Source organism: Panthera pardus, unplaced genomic scaffold (assembly GCF_024362965.1).
Source record: "Panthera pardus isolate Hobbes unplaced genomic scaffold, ASM2436296v1 HiC_scaffold_16, whole genome shotgun sequence".
NCBI lineage: Eukaryota > Metazoa > Chordata > Mammalia > Carnivora > Felidae > Panthera > Panthera pardus.
The window spans coordinates 57693158-57714072 of record NW_026526721.1 but is presented as its reverse complement, the minus strand read 5'-3'; the positions used below and the strand labels follow the sequence as shown (position 1 = coordinate 57714072).

The following is a 20915-nucleotide window of genomic DNA, read 5'->3' as shown; positions in this document are numbered from 1 at the left end:
AGTCACGTGTGCAGTTTTTGGTATCTTTCCCGCTCGAGGTCCAGGAGTAGTTGAAGCCTTGGGTAGTCGCATTGGAATTGCTGGCTGAAAGACAAAATTCTCAGAATCCAACCTTTTTTGTACAGCTGTAATTTGACTTTACTTTGATGTGCTGAATTTTTAATCTATGTGACTTTGGGGAAATCTGAAATTGAAAATATGCTTTCCTACACGGGAACACAGCTGGCATATTAAGCAAAAGCTCTGTAGTTTATGTTTAATGCCGACTTGTCACTGATTTTCTTTCTTTTTCTGTTCCTGTCACCAACTCAGATCACTGGGAGTACTGTCAAGATTACTTTAATGTTATCTTAAAATTCCATGAGAAATGAGAAGTGCAGTATAATAATTCACCAACCCATATTTTTAAGATTACAGTGATTGTCATATCAATATATAGCCACAATTTAGATTACAATTTGCCACTGAGCAACTCAAAACCAAAATATCAAACATTAAATGAAAATTGTAGCCTTTTGCCCAAACCTCAACATTGTCATAGCTATACTAAAACTTGTGTTTTGTCTCTTTTCAGTCACATAAGGAAAGCCTTGCTGTACTCACTTTGAGGGATGGTATTTGGAGTCGATGTACCCACGTCTCCAAGGGTTGTTGATGATGTAGCTGGATATCCTATTTTGAAAACAAATTTCCCAAAGTGTTAAGGTATATACATTCCCATGTTTGATATGCCACTGTAATTAACAAGGGTGGCATGCAGAGCATGGAATATCAGAATCAGAAAGAACCTTGGTGAATACAGGGCCTACTGCCTTCATTTTATAAACGATGCAACTGAGTCCAAAAGGCATATGCTCGTGGCTACATACCCAATATTCAATATCATTTCTGTGATATTAACTCAGTTCTCCAAGTGTATCACATTCACACTTTCAAAATATGATGTTTTGGTGTCTTTTGTGTGCCAGGCTCCAGTCTACATTCAACAATGAACATGAGGTGCTTGTCCTCACGGAAATTACCTTGTACTGAGTTTTCACGATTGTACATATTTTAATATGCTCAATATGGTTACATATCTACGTTAGTTCTTAGCTTTCAAAATCATCCCCATGTTCACAGTCTATCATTTCCCATTCTTCTCCTCTCTCTTTTCCTCCCAAAGTGAAAGACGAATTCATATTCATTTGAAAATACCTCAGGGGATGAAGCAAGATAGATTGAAAATGAAAAGTACCCAATCACACTCCATTTGAAAACATGGTTTATCTCTTGGGAAAACAAATGTTTAATGCATTTATTTTTGTGTATTTCTGCTTTGTTTCAAAAATATATTTAAGGTCGCATACATAAATACTCAATTCAAGAAGACAAAAGAAGTAGATAGAAAGGGAAACTAAAGCCAAGGAAAATATGGTTAGAAAAAGTATGTTAACCTCTGTCTAAACCTGAGTGCAGATGGTACACAAAATGCATTTCTTGATGTCATGTACTCTTAACAGATGTGGATCCCACATTTCATCAGAACTTTCTAGTAACAATGCCAAGAAATAAAGAGTATATGTTCTGCCGTTTGTGGCCATCATAACAACAGTCAATTTTCAAAAGAAACAAAGCAATTCTTTTTATTATGATTAAAAAATAAATTTCTCACCTGTCTTTTAAAAAAGAATACTGTATACTGTGTATAATATTCTGAAAAATATCCTCATAGTATGGTGGTCAGTATGCTCATTCACCTGTAAGCTTTAGATAGTAGTGAATGGTATCCCAGCCTCCCAGGTACCTCAGCTCTGGCAAATCACATGCTTAAATAAAAAACATGGGTGGGGCGCCTGGGTGGCTCAGTCGCTTAAGCGTCCAACTTCGGCTAAGGTCACAGTCTTGCAATCTGTGAGTTCGAGCCCCGTGTCAGGCTCTGTGCTGACAGCTCAGAGCCTGGAGCCTGTTTCAGATTCTGTGTCTCCCTCTCTCTCTGACCCTCTCCGTTCATGTTCTGTCTCTCTCTGTCTCAAAAATAAATAAACATTAAAAATTAAAAAAAAAAAACATGGGTAATCAAATCCCTAAAAAAAAAATACATGTAGGACACATTGATAAATTGGCCTCATGGTTTATGCATCTATAACTAATTTAGAGAAATGATCAACAATTGTTTTGCAATCCTGCTAATGAACACCAAAGACACGCTCTGCCCAAACTCCGTGAATAGTCAGATATGGGGAGATGCGTTAGAGGCTGCTTCAGATGGTGCCATATGAGGAACTAAAATGGGCAACAAGCATCAGGGTGGCAGAAAAAATGTTTTGAATACTGAATATGCACAGCTTCATTTACCCAGCAAATACTTATTGAGTGCTCAGTGTGTACGAGAATTGGGGATGACATGGAGAGAGAAACACTGCCCTTGTTCCCAGAGTTTAGTGAGAATAAAGGTCAGCGTGGCAGACTATCAGCTGACCACCAAGCCCATTCTTCTCTCTGGTGTGCATGAACTGCATCTCCTAGCTTCCTGTGCGGTCGGTTAGCTATGGCCGTGTACTATGTCTTAGCCAATGGGACGTGAATAGGAGTGATGGTTGTCATTTCAAGGCCTGATGTATAAAACCTTCCATGTAAGATCCTCCATGATCTTCCCTCATGTACTATCAGATATGATGATGCAGGGAGGCATAGAAGCCCACGAATGAAAGGTGATAGAACTGCCAGAAACCTGGGTTCTTGAATGACTGTGTCATTCCAGCTACTGGATCACAGAATGAATTTGAATTTTGTTTCTCTCACTGAGATGGCTCTACCTTTGTCCCTGTCTGCAGCAATTCCTTCGGTAACCTATTTTAAAATTTTTGTATTGTGATGTACTTTTAAAGTAACCTCATCTCCTTTTTAAAACAAGGCAAGGAAAAATTGCATAGAAGGATAGAAACGACTAGTCATAAGTAATCTTTGGATACTGTGAAATACTGAGAGATAGGTGTTTCTCCTAATTAATAGAGGAAGAAGAGGTGAAAGCAAAAGGGAGAAAGAAGGAGAAAGAGAAGAAAGACTCTATTCAGTTTTTGAGAAATTCTCAGAAGGACGAAAAGAAGGATCTCTTTACTCTGGGACTCAATTCCTCATGTAGGAGAGAGTGAAACTTTTATTGTTGGTGGCAGTCTATTATCTCACCTCCCACAGACCAGTATCATTCATTCTTCTTCCTTCCTTCCTCCCTCCCTTCCTCCCTCCCTTCCTTCCTTCCTTCCTTCCTCCCTCCTTCCCTTCCTCCCTCCCTTCCTCCCTCCCTTCCTTCCTTCCTTCCTTCCTCCCTCCCTTCCTTCCTCCCTCCCTCCCTCCCTCCATTCCTCCTTCCTTCCTTCCTTCCTTCCTTCCTTCCTTCCTCCTTTACTTCTCCCTCCCCTCTCATTCTGAGACCTAACCTCCACAGAATTCACTGAGTGATTACATAAGTGAAAGCAGAAAGGAATGGTTTTAAAGTGGTGATATGATAACAATGGTGATAATAATGATGAAGAAAAAGAACTAAGAGGTAATCATCAGAGACCTTTGTATTATTTGTAGGCAATATTGCTGTTACCTAGAAATCTCAGTCTAATAAGCAACTGCCAATCACATTTTAAAATACCTCTTACTTACAAGCAATGGACACTTTCCCCAGCCAGTGATTGCCCACACTGACCATTAGCTCCACGTGATTTAATTCTGTCAGGAATCAGTGGAATCCTGATGACATGGGATAACGTGACTGAGAATTTCATGTGTATTAAAATGACTGGTTAAATTTCTTTCCTGGAGAATCAGAAAATAATGTGACATAAATCCTAGCTTACTGCAAGTTTACTGCAGGGAAAGGAGAATTCATTCATTCCACTGCATCTACATGTTGTTCTTGGACCACGTGAGAGGAGGAACACTGACTGCCCCAGGCTCACATGCCACCTTGATCTTTGTGTCACTGTGTCTCTTGCCTGGCATACATATCAGTGCAGCTTTATGCTTCCTCTCACAGGCCTGCAGAGTTTGTTGAGGGCTGAATGTGTGCCAATAAGCTTCTGGGAACAAAAGGATCAATGACACCCCGTCATATCGCTAAGAAGTCCAAGCTCATTTCAGTTTTATTGGTCTCCAGCTGAATTTGGTTTGGGTCTTGGCCTGAGGGTCTGTACCTGGTTGCACAGGTTATTGAAAGCATGATCCCTTTACCATGAGACCCTGATCCTCATGTGCAAGTCAGAGCTGAAGCCATTTAGAAAACTATCTAGTACTTTAGGTAAATTAAATCCCACTCACTCCCCTTGGCTTTACACTATGCTTCAAGGCCCTTTGGCATTACATGACCTGACCTCCAACATTCTCCATGTTGTTATCTCCTGCTACCCCCTTCCTCTGTTCTGTCACTTATTGACCCAGCATTTGGGAGCCTCTATCTTCCAGGCATTGTGCTTGGGACTGGCGGCACTCCTCTGGAGTTGAAGTTCAGAGGATATGGACATCAACCAAAGAATCACAGAAACCAGTCCAAATATGAGGACACATGAAAGAGGAAACGGCTTATGCAGAGTCTCAGGAAGGCTTCCCTGGGGAATGTAGCAGACTCGAGTGGGAGCAGGGGAAGGGTGGTGGGAGCCTCTAGGCAGAGGACACAGACAGTGCAAAGACCCCGTAGGCGGTCTCACGCACTGTTAGCAATAGCAACGTGTGGGACGTGTCTATCAGGACTGGGCCTTTGTAAGCCCTCAAGGAGGGTTTGTTCTGTGTGATGAACTGAACTGAGTATGAGATTGTGAGCCACTGCTTGTCACAGTGCACACCCATGGCCTCAGCCGCAGAGGACAGTGATCAAACTGTGGCCCACTAGTGGCAGAAACACTGCTTGTTTCTCAGCGTTGTTTTGTTTGGCTGTTTTTGCTTTTAGAAGAAATCTCTTCCTAGGGCCTGGCCTGGAGATCCATAACTGTAAGAGGACATAATTGGCGGTCTTTTGACATCAAATAGAGCATTTTAAAAGAATTCTATTTCTATTCCTCTTAGCCAAGTCTTTAAGATTCATGTTGATCATGTATTTCAGCATGTGAATAAAGCAGCTTGGTTTTTTTTTTGTCTTTCTGTTTCAAGGTTATATTTATACTCATAATAGAGCAAAGCCTCTTCAGCACTCAATACTTGGTTCTATATTATGACATACTGTGTAGGCGAGTAATATGCCAAACCCAGTGACAGAGTTGTTTGCTTTGTTTGCTGGTTGCTTATATGTTCTTCAGTTTGAATGCTTATTGTTATTAAACCTTGCAAGTATCCAGAGATACATAATAATAACCCATGTTTCAGAAAAGAAGAAGGGGTTTAGGAGAAAAACACTACTTTGTGCAAAATGTCTTGCTTATATTAATTTGAAAACTGCCATGAGGTTAGATGAGAAGTTTCGAAACTTTCCTAGCCCATTCCTATTTCAACTTAAAAATGTTTTTCCACGGAAATTAAAAACTACCCCTTTATGTTATCACTAGAAATTCAGTTAGGTTAGAAGACAGCTCTAGTCAGTTCTGAGTTAAATGGAGGAGACAGAATCATGTTCTTTAAGAGCTAATTCTGGTTGGCTCCTTGTGACATTATGAAACAGAATGGAATCTCTTCATCTGGACTCCTACCATCTTCCTGGTGACTGTCCCTCTCACTGCCAGAGAAGGGAAACAAAGGGAAATGCTGGAGGTCTCATGGAGGGTTAATTTGGGGGAAATGCTGAAATATTTTCCAAACAACTTAAAATTTTAAAGATCATTTAATATGAACTTACTCTGTATCAAATGAGAGAGACAGGTGAGCAGTCGTTGATGCAAGGTAAGTGGAGGATAAAAGTTAAAATGGTAATTAAAAAAAAAGAAATTGTGATTTGGTCATTGTTTCCTCCTTCAAGGAAATAAAAAATACAAGTAGAGGTCTTGATTTATTTTAAGATGAATTTTCTTTGCTGGACTCTTGTTTTGATCATGGCATGCCTTTCCAGACTGGCTTGTGTGGGTCTAGCTTTACAGTTGTTCTTTATGCATTTACATATTTGATACTCAGAATAACCATATGAACTAGATAATACTAACTTCTGGTTTTTAAGGTGAGGAAACAGTATTTGAGAGGTAAAATGACTTGTCCAGATTACACAGCTAGTAGTCAGCAGAGATAGGAATTGAACTCAAGCCTGTCTGACACCAGAGACTATACTCATTCCACTCTGGTAGACTTATAAAGTATAGTTGGCCTTGCTGCAGAACCAGGGGGTAGCTCTGGAATTCAATCATGGTCCCCAGCACACAACCTCCCAGGATAATTGATAGTCTGTGTGTCTCTCCCATCATCCTCTCTCAGCCTCCCATTGTAAGACTGCCCTGTCTTCAAGCCCTGACCAGGTGCCATTTTCTTTATAGAGCCTTCTTCCGCTCTCCCTGAAGCCTTTCCTTTGTTAATCTCTTCCTCCTCTGTGCTTGAAAAAAATATCCTTAAGCTCCAGGATATTTACTGAGTTATCAATACTTACTTACAGCCAGGTGTTATCACTGTTCTAGGTGACAGAGATACCTCAGCAGACAAATCAGACTGGAAAAAAAAAGGCCCTTATGGGATTCACTTTCTTGTGGGGACAAGCTAGTGAATTCTACAGGATGCTAAAAAAATTATGTGGAGAAAAATAAAGCAGGGAAAGGGGAATGGAAGGGAGATAGAGGAGGCTACAGTTTCGAATTAGGTGGTCACAGAAAGCCTCATTGAGAAGATGACATTTGAACAAAGATTGGGAGAAGATGAGAGTGGGAGCCATGTAGATTTGGGGGGAAAGAATTTTCTAGGCAGAGGGAAAAAGTAAAAAGGCCTGAGGTGGAAGCAACTCTGGTATGCTGTGGGAACAGTGAGAAGGCCAATTTGGGTGAAGCAAAGTGAGCAAAAAGGAGAGTAGTGGAAATATAATCAATTGGATATAACATGAAAACTTTCAGGCTAACTTTGTAGATATTTGCCCTTCCTCACCACCCATTTTCGTCCTCCATTAATGTGACCATGATCCTGGTGGGTTTTATTTATTTAAGTATCCATCTCAAGCAGAAGGAGACACAGAATTCTAGGGCTAGATTATTTGTTTTTACTAAAACACACACACACACACACACACACACACACACACACACACACACACACAACTTAGACAAAGATAGACTGGTTAATTAATCAACCACTCTATTTCCTACTTTAGGTTCCTACCATGTTCCAAAGGGATTTAAGGGGACAAATAATACAGTGTAACATTTTGAAACTTATGAACCAGGTACTATATTAGGTGTCCTGCATGACTACTACCTTCTGTTGCTTTTAATAATCCACTGAAAAAGGAACTACCCATATTAATGTTCTTCCTTTTCTTCTTTCTCTTGTTTTCCCCTATTTTCTTCAAGCACCCACAACTTTGGCCATGCTTTTAGAGCTTTGTTTATTATTTGCCAATCCATTACACTGTTGCCAAGAACTATAGCTTTCTGTGGATCATCTCCATGGGTAAACCATCACCTTGTCATGGTTGCTTCATTTTCACAAAATTACTTTATCTACTATTTGCTTATTTATTAACCATTTTATTTTTTTTTTCATTGTGAGAAGTGTACTCTTTAAACCTCATCACCTATTTCACCCATCCCCCCATCCACCTCCCCTCTGGTAATCATCAGTTTGTTCTCTATAGTTAAGAGTCTGTTTCTTGGTTTGCTTCTCTCTGTTTTTCCCTTCACTTATTTGTTTTGTTTCTTAATTACACATATGAGTGAGATCATATGGTATTTGTATTTCTCTGACTGAGTCCTTTTGCTTAGCATTATATTCTCTAGCTCTATCCATGTTGTTGCAAATGGCAAATTTCATCCTTTTTTATGGCTGAATAATATTTCATTATATGTATATATATCACATCTTCTTTATCCATTCATCTATTGAGGGATACTTGGGCTGCTTCCAGAGTTTGGCTGTTGTAAATAACACTGTAATAAACATAGGGGTGTATGTATCCCTTTAAACTAGTGTTTTTGTATTTTTTTTTGTTTTTATTAACACACACACACACACACACGCACGCACAACTTAGACAAAGATAAGTTGTGTGTGTGTTTTAATAAATACCCAGTAGTGCGATTCCTGGATCGTAGGGTAGTCCTATTTCAATTTGCAGGGGAACTTCAAGTTTTCCACAATGTCTGCACCAATTTGCACTCCCACCAATAGTGCAAGAGGGTTCCTTTTCCATCCTCATCAATACTTGTTTCATGTGTTTTTGATTTTAGCCATTCTGACAGGTATAAGGTGATATCTCATTGTAGTTTTGCTTTATATTTCTCTCATGATGAGTCACATTGAGCATCTTTTTATGTGTCTGCTGGATATCTGAATCTTTGGAGAAATGTCTATCCATGTCTTCTGCTCATTTTTTTAATTGGATTATTTGTTTCTTTGGTATTGAGTTGTATCAGTTCTTTATATATTTTGGATACTAACTCTTTATAAGATATATCATTTGCAGATATCTTCTCCCATTTAGTAGGTTTCCTTTTAGTTTTATTAACTGTTTGCTGTGCAGAAGCTTTTTATTTTGATGTAGTACCAATAGTTTATTTTTGCTCTTATTTTCCTTGCCTCAGGTTTTTATTTTATTTTTTAAATAAAAAGTGTATATATTTTAGGTAACAACATGATTTGATATACACATACATAGTGAAATGATTAGTATTGTCAGCTAATTAATGTATCACTCCTCACATAGTAACAATTTATTTTTTTGTGTGATGAGAGCACCTGAAACTTACTCTGACCAAATTTCCAATATTCAATACAGTATTATAATTATCATGCTGTATATTAGATCTCCAGACTTATTAATCCTACATAATTCCAACTTTGTTCGCTTTGACCAACATCTCCCCATTGTCTCTTCTTCCTTGCCCCAGGAATTACTGTTCTACACTTTGCTTCCATGCAGTTCACTCTTTTAGACTCTACTTATAAGTGAGATCATGCAGGGTTTTTTTCTGTCTGTCTTATTTCACTTAGTGTAATGTTGTCCAGGTTCACCCATGTGGTTACAAATGGCAGAATCTCTCTTTTTTTTTTTAAGGCTGAATCACACACACACACACACACACACACACACACACAATTTCTTTACCCATTCATTTGACAATGGAAGCTTAGGGTGTTTCTATATCTCTTAGAGGTGACTGGTTTTCTTTTCTTTTCTTTTTTTTCTTTTCTTTGTGTATATACCCAGAATAGAGATTAATGGATCACATAGTAGTTCTATTTTTTTTATTTTTTTGAGGAACCTCAAAAACTGTTTTCCATAATGTTTTTCATATTGTTTTCCATAATGGCTACACCAGTTTACATTCCCACCAAGAGTGACAAGAGTTCTCTTTTCTCCGTATCCTCACCAACACTTGTTATCTTTTATTATTTTCATCATCATCATCATTATTATTATTGGTAATAGTCATCCTAACAGGTGGGAGGTGATATCTCATTGTGGCTTTGAGTTGCATTTCTCTAACGACTAGGGATGTTGAGCATCTTTTCATGTACTTGATGGCTATTTGTATGTCTCCTTTGGAAAAATGTCTATTTAGGTCCTTTGCCTGTTTTTAATGAGTTGTTTTTTGTTTTGCTATTGAGTTGAATGAGTTCCTTATATATTTCGGATATTAGTCCCTTATCATATATGTGGCTTAAAAATATTTTCTCCCAATGTATAGGTTACCTTTACATTTGTTGTTTCCTTTGCTGTACAGAAGTTGTTTAGCGTGATGTAGTATACTTGCTTGTTTTTGCTTTTGTTGCCTAGGCTTTGGTGTCATATCTAAAAAATCAATGGCAAGGCCAATGTCAAGGAGGTTTTCTCCTATGTGTTCTTCTAAAAGTTTTATAGCTTCAGGTCTTATGTTTAAGTCTTTTACTTTATTTTGAGGTGATTTTTGTGTATGCTGTAATTCCATTCTTCTGCATATAGACATCCAGTTTTCCAAACACCATTTATTGAAGAGTCTATGCTTTTCTGTTGTGTATTTTTGGCACCCTTGTTAAAAACCGTTGACCATATATGGTTGAGTTTATTTCTGGGCTCTCTATTCTGTTCTGTCAATCTATGTGTCTGTATTTATGCCAGCACCATACTGTTTTGATTACTAAAGGTTTGTAGTATACCGAGAAATCAGAAAGTATGATGTCTCCAATGCTGTTCTCTCTCAAGATTCCTTTGGCTATGTGACGTCTCTTGTGAATATAAATTTTAGGATTGTTTTTCCCTTCCTGTGAAAAAATACCATTGGAATTTTGATAGGGACTATACTGAATCTGTACATCACTTTGAGTAGCATGGACAATTTAACAATATTAAAATTTCCATTCCATGAACATCAGATGTCTTTCCATTTGTTTGTGTCTCCTTCAATTCCTTTCATCAGTGTTTCATAGTTTTCAGTGTACAAGTCTTTCACCTCCTTGCTTAAATTTATTCTTAAGTATTTTAGTCTTTTTGATGTTATTATAAATGTGATTGCTTTCTTGACTTCCTTTTTTGGATAGATCATCATTGGTCTCACTGACTTTCTTTTAAAAGCTGAATTTTAAGGGGTAATACCGAAGAGAATTTTCAAATGGACCTCTTTGTACCTTTGTTTTAGATGAGGTTCCAGAGGCTAAGAATGATTTTATAGGGCAAGTCATTGTCACTTCTAAAGCAGAGTTCTGGACCACCTATGAGGGGCATGTGGAGTGTGTTCTGTTAACTATGGTTCATCATCAATCTCAAGACTTCATAGGGGCAGAAGTGCCCCAGGTGAGGATTTTTTAAAAGGTATATTTACTTATTTATTTTGAGAGAGAGAGAGAGAGAGAGAAAAGTGGTGGAGGGGCAGAGAGAGAGGGAAAGAGAATCCTAAGCAGCCTCTACATACTCAGCACTGAGCCCAACACAGGCAGGGCTGGATCTCAAGACTGACCAGGAGATCATAACCTGAGGTGAAATCAAGAGCTGGACCCTTAACCAACTGAGCCATCTTAGGTGCAGTGAAGATTTTTTTTTAAAGAGAGTTGTCAGGGTGCTACGAGTCAGGTCCCCTCTCACGTGGGTGGTGGGTAAAAGAAGAACCTGCCCCCTTACCTTAGCTCAAGTGAAGTGTGGTTTCAAGAGAACTACTCAGAGCTGTTGGCCTACGTGTCCTGGAGTTTGGGATGAAGAGGACCAGTGCTTGACTCAGGCTAAAGAGACTACACTGGGAGCCTATGCTTGACTAGTAGTGTTGAGAAGAGAGATATGGCCCTGTTGGAGAAGAGGAGCACTTCCACCAAATAGGAGGCCAAGGGGCATGTTTTCTCAGATAAAACAGAATGCCATGGAAAGAAATCTCACCCAGGAATATCTGGAGGAGCAAACAGCTCCTAAGGGGACAGACCTCCAGCAGCTCATGGGCTATTGGGGGATAATAGAAGCCTGGTGGAGAGGCAGGACCTGCATCCTGCATCAAGGGGACAATAGCCACGGGCCAGTCCCAAATTTCTGAGAAATTTGCCAGAGTGGCCCATGAGGTCAAGATGGCAATTTTTATTCTCCCCACCCACAGGGCACCTACATCAGATTGCAGTCAGCCTGACAAGGAAGGTCTTTTTCATCTACCTCTCTCTTCTCTTCTGCATGCTATGACCCCTAAAGCGAGGCCCGAACAAGGAGTGGAAGACAGGATTGAGCTGGACAATCAAAGAGACATTTTCTCCACCCTCCACAGACATAAAACACACAACCTCGCATCCCAGGCTTCTGCAGCTGAGGTACACCAACACACAGTGGGCAGAAAGGGAAGAAAGTTCTGGATCAAATTAGTTTTTGCAAGTTTTGACACTACATTTGTCAAGGCTTTTTAATTATTGACACAAGTCTGTTCTTGAGTCTGAAAGGGACCAGACAACATTTATTATATGAAAATCACCAAAAAAGCTTTCAGAGTCTAGGGAGAAATTATTCAACAGAGCTCATTTGGACAGGGAATAATGGGGAAAGGAAAAATCTTTTCTTTTCTTTTTTTTTTTTTTTTTTTGCTAATTTTACCCACTTTAGCTTGTTTATTCAACAAAATGTAAAAGTGAAAGTTATTTGTAAGTTCAGGTTGCTGCTGTGATCTGGTTTGTCAAGCTCAAAGGTCCGAGACTTTGCCTTACTTTTTTTTTTTTTTTTTTTTTTTGAGAGAAAGAGAGAGAGACACACAGAGCGTGAGCAGGGGAGGGGCAGAGAGATGGAGACAGAATCTGAAGCAGGCTCCAAACTTTCGAGCTGTCAGCACAGAGCCTGATGCAGGACTCAAACTCATCAACGGTGAGATCATGACCTGAGCCGAAGTGGAACGCTTAACCGACTGAGCCACCCAGGCACCCCAAGACTTTGCCTTATTTCTATGTAAAACTGAATCTGAAAATATAATTTGTTTTTTCAGATAGTAACATTTTCACTTGACATTCTATTCTCTTGACAGTATCTAGCCACATAGCCACCTAGCCTTTCCTGCAAATGTGTTACTATACTCCATCAATGCACCTGCAGCACAAAGAGCCTTTAGACTCATAATGATATTAACTGGAGAACTGCACTTAAAAGAATATAGGCCATCAACTACATCTAAACACATGTGAGTTGGCTTCATCAAGCCCTAATGTCAGGATTATGTGCATATTGACCTTTACACCAGCATAAAGGAAATATATGGTGTGAAATCTTAATCTCTGCTCAAGACCCTTTGCCCATGGGAGGCAGATTGTTTGGGGAACGTGTGTTCACTGAATGGCTAAAGCAGTGTGTATTACTGGATTTCTGGTCTAGGAAGGGTTTCTAGGACCCGGTTGGGGGAAATGACAGGAAGCAGGACAGAGCTCATCACACATTGTGTGGGGTGTTTAAAGACACTCAATACTTTATGAAATGAACAGAAGAATAGGTCAACTGATAGTTTTTTTCCCCCAGAGCTACCTTGCTCCCAAGCAGGAAAACTGGATAAACAAATACTCAAAGTAAACTAGTCATCAAGAAGGCTACCCTTGGCTTATGGGGGATGGGTATGGAAAAAAATGAGAAACTCTTTAACAACTTGCAACATGAGCCCCAGGTGCAAGGTGGTTGAGAAGATGCAATGATGAGAATTTCCCAGGATTAAAGGAGAGCGCCGGAGTTTTGTATGAATTCTGTACGTATCTCTGGGCAATGAAATTATATTATAATAATGTTGAAAAGGGAAGGATAATGGATGGAAGAGGATTTTTTCTCCAATTTATTTCTGACTGAGGAAATGTTAGCCCCACTTCTGGAGGCTGCATTTCTCAGAAAACACCGATCCAGAGAAGAGAAAGATTAATATAGGCATAACTGTCATGTTGACCTTTTCATATCAGCTATACCAGCTTCACACGGGAATGGATTTATTCAGTGTCTAAAGATATTTATTGAGCACCCATCCTGTACTGTCAGAGGCAGTAGGGCTCAGGCTCTCAAACTTGTCTGGGCTCCAGCAATTTTTCTGGATCTAGGGCTGTTTCTCTGACTTCAGTTAAGTTATTTAAACTTTTTGTGCCTCAATAGCTTCGTCTGTAAAATGGGGATAATAATAGTGCCTGTAGCATTGCGTTGTTGGGCGAATTAAAAGAGATAATACATTTACTAGTTTAAAACGCTGCCAGGCACATCAGGGGCACTCAAATACTAACAGATATTATTAATATTATTGCTTAATACTGTAATATAATTGGGGTAGTTGGTTAAAGATTTAGGTAATTACCAGGCAAAAAACTGGTATGATAGTCTGCTAAAAAGCTTTTATTTATCCCTCATATTTAGGCAAACCAGCCATGCTGGATCTTCTGTTGAAGTACTCTCCATTGCTGCATACGCCCACTCTAGTTCAGATCATTATCACTTTACATCGCTTAGAATCTGCATCATTTGGTCTGCATGCTCTACCCTTGCTTCTACCACTTACCATACACATCACCTCTATTTCACCCATATTTTTCACATACTCACAAAGCCACAGTGGCTCTTTGTTGGCATTCTGTTCCAGTCCAAATCCTTGGCCCTTAACTGAAGCTCACCGTCACCTGGCACCTCACCTAAGCAAGCTGTGCCCACCCAACGAGCACCGTCAGCACTCACCGTGCTTGTCTTCTCATGCCCGACACTCATTTTATTTTATATCTGTGCTCAGGACGATTGTCTGAAGATCCATCTCTCATCTTTCTTCCACCTGAGTCTATATTTCCTTCCAGCTCCCTGTGCAGACCTCCCTGATTCCGTCCTCTGCTGTTACCAGCACTCCTCTACGTTGGCAGGCTAGCAAGCTTTCTCCAGAGCCCCTTCTTACTTTAACATCCAACATCTCGACCTGCGATTGATCTTGTGATCTGCTTCCCCCAGTGATCTACATTTGACAATCTTGTCCGATGGCATATCTTCTGGTGTCATCCCTCAGCCATTCTGACATGCTTTCTCATAAATCAGTAGTTTTGGTGCATCCCCTGGGAAGCTGCTGCCAACAGTCTGTACCTTTCAGTGTCTGATCCCCCACCCGCTAAGGATCAGGTGTGCTTGCCTGGAGAGTTAGACAATGGTTAGAATCATCCTGGACCTGGTATTTTATTCGAAGTGTTTGGGGGTAGAAGGATCTAGACTGTGAGGACCAGCTAAAGCTTGAGAGAAGGCTTAATATCAAAACCAACATCATCAGGTCCAAGAGTCATGTGCAGTCATAAAAAGAGGCAGAGCCAAAAGGCCTGTGGCTCTGTGGGCAGTGAAAGAGGATCCTAGGCAAGTGGGTCCTGCTAGATTGTAAGCTCTGTGCAACTGGGTCCCTGCTTGTATTGTTCATCACTGTATCTCAGCACCTCTAAAGTTCCTGGCACCTTGTAGGCACTCAATGTGTATTTGTCGAATGAATGAATGTCTTGAACGATTGCTGGAATTTCTGAGGCCTGTTCTCTTAAGTCACACAACCTGTAGCCAATTCCAAGTCAGAGTTAGAAGGCATAGAGCTCTATTCAGCAGTGGGAGTCATGTACTGCCCCACCTGAGATTGGTCAGGTGTCTCTGACTGTTCCATCCCACTGGCTTGTCTCATCTCCCCATTTAGCTTGTCAGCCTCAAGTCTTTTCCTAGGACAGTGCTGTCGTTGCAGCTGGGACTCAGAAGACACCATCAGTTCAGGTTGAAATGCACGGGGCTCCCTGGGTAACTCTTACAGTTGGCTCTGAGTTATAAGGTTCTCCTTCTCTAGTAGAAGAATATTGTTTCCATTACCTTACATTTGTTTAAAAAGTACCTTTTCGATGCAGAAGAAAAAAAAGATACAAACTGGATGTTTGCAGCAAGACATGTAGCTTAATAATTATGACTGAATTATACGGTGCATTCCATCTTAGAATTTGGACTGAAACCATAGGCTTTTGAAGTTGGTTTCCATGACATGTTCCATCCTGCTTCCTTTCTTAAAGAACACAAAGGGTGGATCCTCCCAGCTTCTGAGACATTGTGTGATTTCACAATCACCCTCCAGATTTTCAAGACAAAATTTGGATTTTTCAGTAGTAATTCGGGGTTTATCCTAAGAAAATAAGTTTTATTTAGCTATAATGAGCCACTGATTTAACATTTTTTTGACATTTCAGACTGAAAATTGTTCCAAACATAATTTATTATTATTTTGACAGAGGTCCAGATTTTGTAAAGTGAGAACTAGCTACTCTTATTATACCTGAGCCTTGATCTAAAATAGGGTTTCTCCGGAAACCGTCTTGCAGTGTTGGTAGGAATGCAAACTGGTGCAGATGCTCTGGAAAACTGTGTGGAGGTGCCTCAAAAAATTAAATATAGATCTACCCTATGACCCAGAAATAGCACTGCTAGGAATTTACCCAACGGATACAGGAGTGCTGATGCATAGGGGCACTTGTACCCCAATGTTTATAGCAGCACTTTCAATAGCCAAATTATGGAAGGAGCCTAAATGCCCATCAACTGATGAATGGATAAAGATGTGATTTATATACACAATAGAATACTACTTGGCAATGAGAAAGAATGAAATCCTGCCATTTGTAGCAATGTGGACGGAACTGGAGGGTATTATGCTAAGTGAAATAAGTCAGTCAGAGAAAGACAGATACTATATGTTTTCACTCATATGTGGATCTTGAGAAACTTAACAGAAGACCATGGGGGAAGGGAAGAGGGAAAAAGTTACAAACAGAGAGGGAAGGAAGCAAACCATAAGAGACTCTTAAATACAGAGAACAAACAGGGTTGATGGGTGGTGGAGGAGAGGGGAAAGTGGGCGATGGGCACTGAGGAGGGTACTTGCTGGGATGAGCACTGGGTGTTGTATGGAAGCCAATTTGACAATAAATTATATTAAAAAAAACAAAAAATAAAACAGGGTTTCTCAAAAACTGTTGACATTTGGACCAGATAATTCTTTTTTGTGGTGGCTGTCATGTCCCGTGCTGTACATTATGTAGCAGCATCCTTGGCCTTGGCTAGTAGCACCCTTCCCCCAATCGTGGCAACAAGAAATGGCCCTAGACACTGACAAATGTCCTTGGGAGGGAGAGTGGCAAAACTTCCCTGGTGAGACCCACTGATCTCAAACAGTCCTGAGGTTCAGTGTGGTAGGATCTTTTCTTTTTTTTTTTTTTTTTTTTTTTTCAACATTTTTTATTTATTTTTGGGACAGAGAGAGACAGAGCATGAATGGGGGAGGGGCAGAGAGAGAGAGGGAGACACAGAATCGGAAACAGGCTCCAGGCTCCGAGCCATCAGCCCAGAGCCTGACGCGGGGCTCGAACTCACGGACCGCGAGATGGTGACCTGGCTGATGTCGGACGCTTAACCGACTGCGCCACCCAGGCGCCCCATGGATCTTTTCTTAATGAGCTCTTGTGACTCTCCGGGATTTTCCCAACCATATCAGCTTAGTGTGACAATAGCTCAAGTAACATATGTTCCAGCTTTTTGATAAATATGTTTATTTGACTGTATTCTCCTTCCCTAATACTAGAACTATTTTATATTGCAGGTTTCTTAAAGGGAACAAATGTCTTTTTCCTTTCCTTGCATTTCTTCACAGAAATAAGAATGATGTTTGGTCTGATAGAAGCATTTTAATGTATGCCAACTAACCCCATGGAAAACTCACCTAGAAGAAATGAATTTCTGCTTTTAACTGACAGAATATTAATGTCATGAGGGCATAGTTGTTCTCTTTTCTTTCTTTTTTTTTTTTTTAGTAGTCTTTTAAGTCACATTTTTATTTATTCATTCCTTTATTGAAGTATAATTGACAAATAAAATTTTAAGGTATTTAAAGTGTACATCATGGTAATTTGATCTACACGTGCATTATGCAAGTCACGTTTTATTTTTATTTTTTTAATAATTTATTGTCAAGTTAGCTAACATACAGTGTATACAGTGTGCTCCTGGCTTCAGCAGTAGATTCCCATGATTCATTGCTTCCATACAACACCCAGTGCTCATCCCAACAAGTGCCCTCCTCAGTGCCTATCACCCATTTTCCCTGCCCCCCAGCCCCCCACCGCCACCAGCCCTCAGTTTGTTCTCTGTATTTGACAGTCTCTAATGGTTTGCCTCCCTTTCTGTTTGTAACTTTTTTTTTCCTTCCCTTCCCCCATGGTCTTCTGTTAAGTTTCTCAAGTTCCACATATGAGTGAAAACATATGCTATCTGTCTCTGTGACTGACATTTCACTTAGCACAATACCCTCCAGTTCCTTCCAAGTTGTTGTGTATGTCAACTAACCCAACCCCGTGGAAAACTCAGCTAGAAGAAATGAATTTCTGCTTTTAACTGGCAGAATGCTAATGTCATGAGGGCAGAGTTGTTTTCTCTTTTTGGTCCCTGTTGTATTCCTAGTACCTAGAACAGTACCTGGGACATAGTAAGTGCTTAATGAATATTTGGTAAATGAATTATATCACTTCCTTCCTAAAAAATATTAATTGAACTCCCAGCCTCATTTCCTTTGGGAGAACATTGAGAAACCTTAGGCTGGGGATTAAGGTTCTCTTTATTCTGCATTTTCTAGTCTTCTTTGCTACACAATCCCACCCACTGACATAAGCTTATCTACTAACATTTTGTCAAATTGTTACCCACATCCTCACCAACGCTCAACTACTCACATTGTTCTCTTGGTTTAGAATGTTTTCTTCAAGCTCTCAACTGAGTCAAATAAATACAATACATACTTAAAGGGTCATCTTATTTTCTCTTTTTAGTAACATTTCTTGACTCCATGTACCCATGGGATCTCTCCTTACTTAAAACCCGAGACTTGCTAGTCTGCACCTCTCCCTGAGCATTTTAATTCTGTAAGATGTAACACCTTTCACCTCACTATTTTGAATTATCATTTTTATGTGCACATATTATCTCTTTCCAAGTACACTGCGACCTTTTTGAAGGCAGGAACAAAATATCATCTTTTTCAAGACATCATGGAATCTATTAAATGACATTTGTATAGTGAAGGAACAGTATTCTCATTAATTCTTTTATTCATTCATTTATTCCACTAGTATTTTTGTGTGTCTACTCTGTGCTAAGCATATATCCCCTGTCCTCATGAAGTGTTCAGACCGGTTGGAGACAACCTGGTATCACATGTGGATCGAACTAGATTTAGAGTCAGAAGACTTTGGTGTGAATACTAACTTTGTCACTTACTAGCTGTGTGATCATTTAAGCCCTCAGCATCTCAGTGTCTTCATCTGGAAAATGGGGACAATAATGCTTGCTCTGTCTACCTCTCATAATAAAGATCAAACCACATTGCATTTTATGTGCAAATATTTTCTAAATGACAGGACATGGTGGTTTTAATTTGTCTACAAATTCTTTGATACTCTTCCCTTCAAGAAGTGGAGCCTAAGTCTCTTCCTCTTGAGTATGAGCTGGACTTAATGACTCACTTCTAACAGATACAATAAAACAAAATGATGCTGTGCAATAAAAAGGCAGTGTGGCTTTCGTCTTGGTTACTCTATTTCTTGAGTTAGTTGGTCTGAGGGAGGGCTGCTGCCATAATGTGAGAAACCTTTACGGAGAGAAACCATGTGGTGAGGAACGAAGGCCTTCGGACAACATGCTCAAACTTGAAAGCAGAACCCTCGGCCCCAGTCAAACCTTCTGATAACTAAAGACCCAGCCAACCCCACTTGACGACAACCCCATGAAAAAAACAGAGCCATATGACCCAGCTTAGCTGCTCCTGGATTGCTGACCCTAAAATCATGTAAGACAATACATGTTTTAAAAGTTGCTAATTTGGGGAGTAATTTGTTATGTAGCACTGGATAACTGGATAATACGTGGAGTACTAAAGAAATTTAAGGCGTTATTTTTGAATATGCTAATATTTGTTGAATGAAGAGTAACATAATCTACTATAGTTTATTGCCGAATGATGAGTTAGAAGTGGAAGAAAAATCAGCTTCAAATAAAAATTTCAAAACATTACAAACTAGGAAAAGTCAGATGGATGTAAAATTTCTGATGGGTGATTTGCAGACATTTCGCACCCTGCCACATGCTTCATTTTCTGAGAGGTACCAACCTGTGACAGTGACTGCAGACTGTATGCCAAAAGGCTACAGTCTGAAAGAATTGTTCATTTCTACCAACTGCTTTTGTTTTATTTCAATTTCAGTTCTCATTTTGAGCTAAAATTGATAGTTTTAATTAAATAAGAAATGAGAACTGTACTCCTCTACACAGAATATACATTTTTTTTGTATTAAAGAAAGTAACCATGGTTCTTTGTTAAACACAAAAGCCACAGACATGGGAATTTATGATTTGTTTGCATCAATACGACCTTCTGAAAGTCACTGCTATCCCTTTGCCATAGTAACACTGACCCAGCCTGACCTCCATTATTAATAATGCCACTGGGAGGCTGAATTCATAGTCCTCACCAGTCAACTTTGTCAAAATTAATTTGAACCAGAACAAATTTAAATTTAAAACTATCTAACTACATCTGATCCACAGGATGCCCATTTATAACCAATTTCTTAAACACCCCACTGAGAACACAGTTCTAGAAGAAGACTGTCAATTTATTAACCTATTTAATAATAAATACAGAATTGAAATTTCTCACTGCATATTTATTGACCCTAATCTTGCCAGAGCTTCAAGTGAAAGGCTTTGGAAGCTATGTTAATTCTTTAAAGCCATAAGAATAGTACTTACTATGTTTACCTAAAATGGTATAGATAATAAAAGAACACGAATCATACAGATTTTCTGAAAATGTTTTCTCTGTCAATCTGCTTGGTTAAAAGATGGACAACTCATGGGAAGTAAAACAGTATAGTCACCAGTTGCAGATGACATGCTACTAAGTAGACAAAATCCTAAAGACTCCACCCAAAGTTACTAGAAGTAATAAATGAATTTGATAAAGTTTCAGGATACAAAATTAATACCTAGAAATCAGTAGTTTTCCTATATGCTAATAGAGAAGTCTCAGAAAGAGGCATTAAGAAACAATTCCATTTATAATTGCACCAAAAAAAACCCTAAGAATAAACTTCTTAGTTAAGAAGATAAAAGACCCATACTCTGAAAACCCTAAAACATTGATGAAAAAAATTGAAGATGGCACAAATGGAAAGGTATTCCATGCTCATTGATTGGAAGAATTAATACTGTTAAAATGTCCATGTTATCTGAAGCAACCTGCAGATTCAATGCAATCCTCATCAAAATACCAACAGCATTTTATGTCCATACTACCCAAAGCAATTTACAAATTCAGTGCTACATGCCAAAAGGCAATCCC

The 20915-nt window shown here is 39.4% G+C and overlaps 1 protein-coding gene across 9 annotated transcripts in view; it reads right to left on the bottom strand.

Moving 5' to 3' along the window:
- The window catches only part of CD96 (CD96 molecule), a 96036-nt gene that overhangs the window by 16813 nt on the left and 58308 nt on the right, over nt 1-20915 (bottom strand). For all 9 annotated transcript variants that reach the window (XM_019448297.2, XM_053903326.1, XM_019448300.2 and 6 more), the window contains 2 exons: nt 604-672; nt 1-84 (listed from right to left, as the gene is read on the bottom strand). In XM_019448297.2, coding sequence (XP_019303842.2) covers nt 1-84; nt 604-672 — 153 coding nt within the window. The remainder of the gene's footprint in view (nt 85-603; nt 673-20915) is intronic.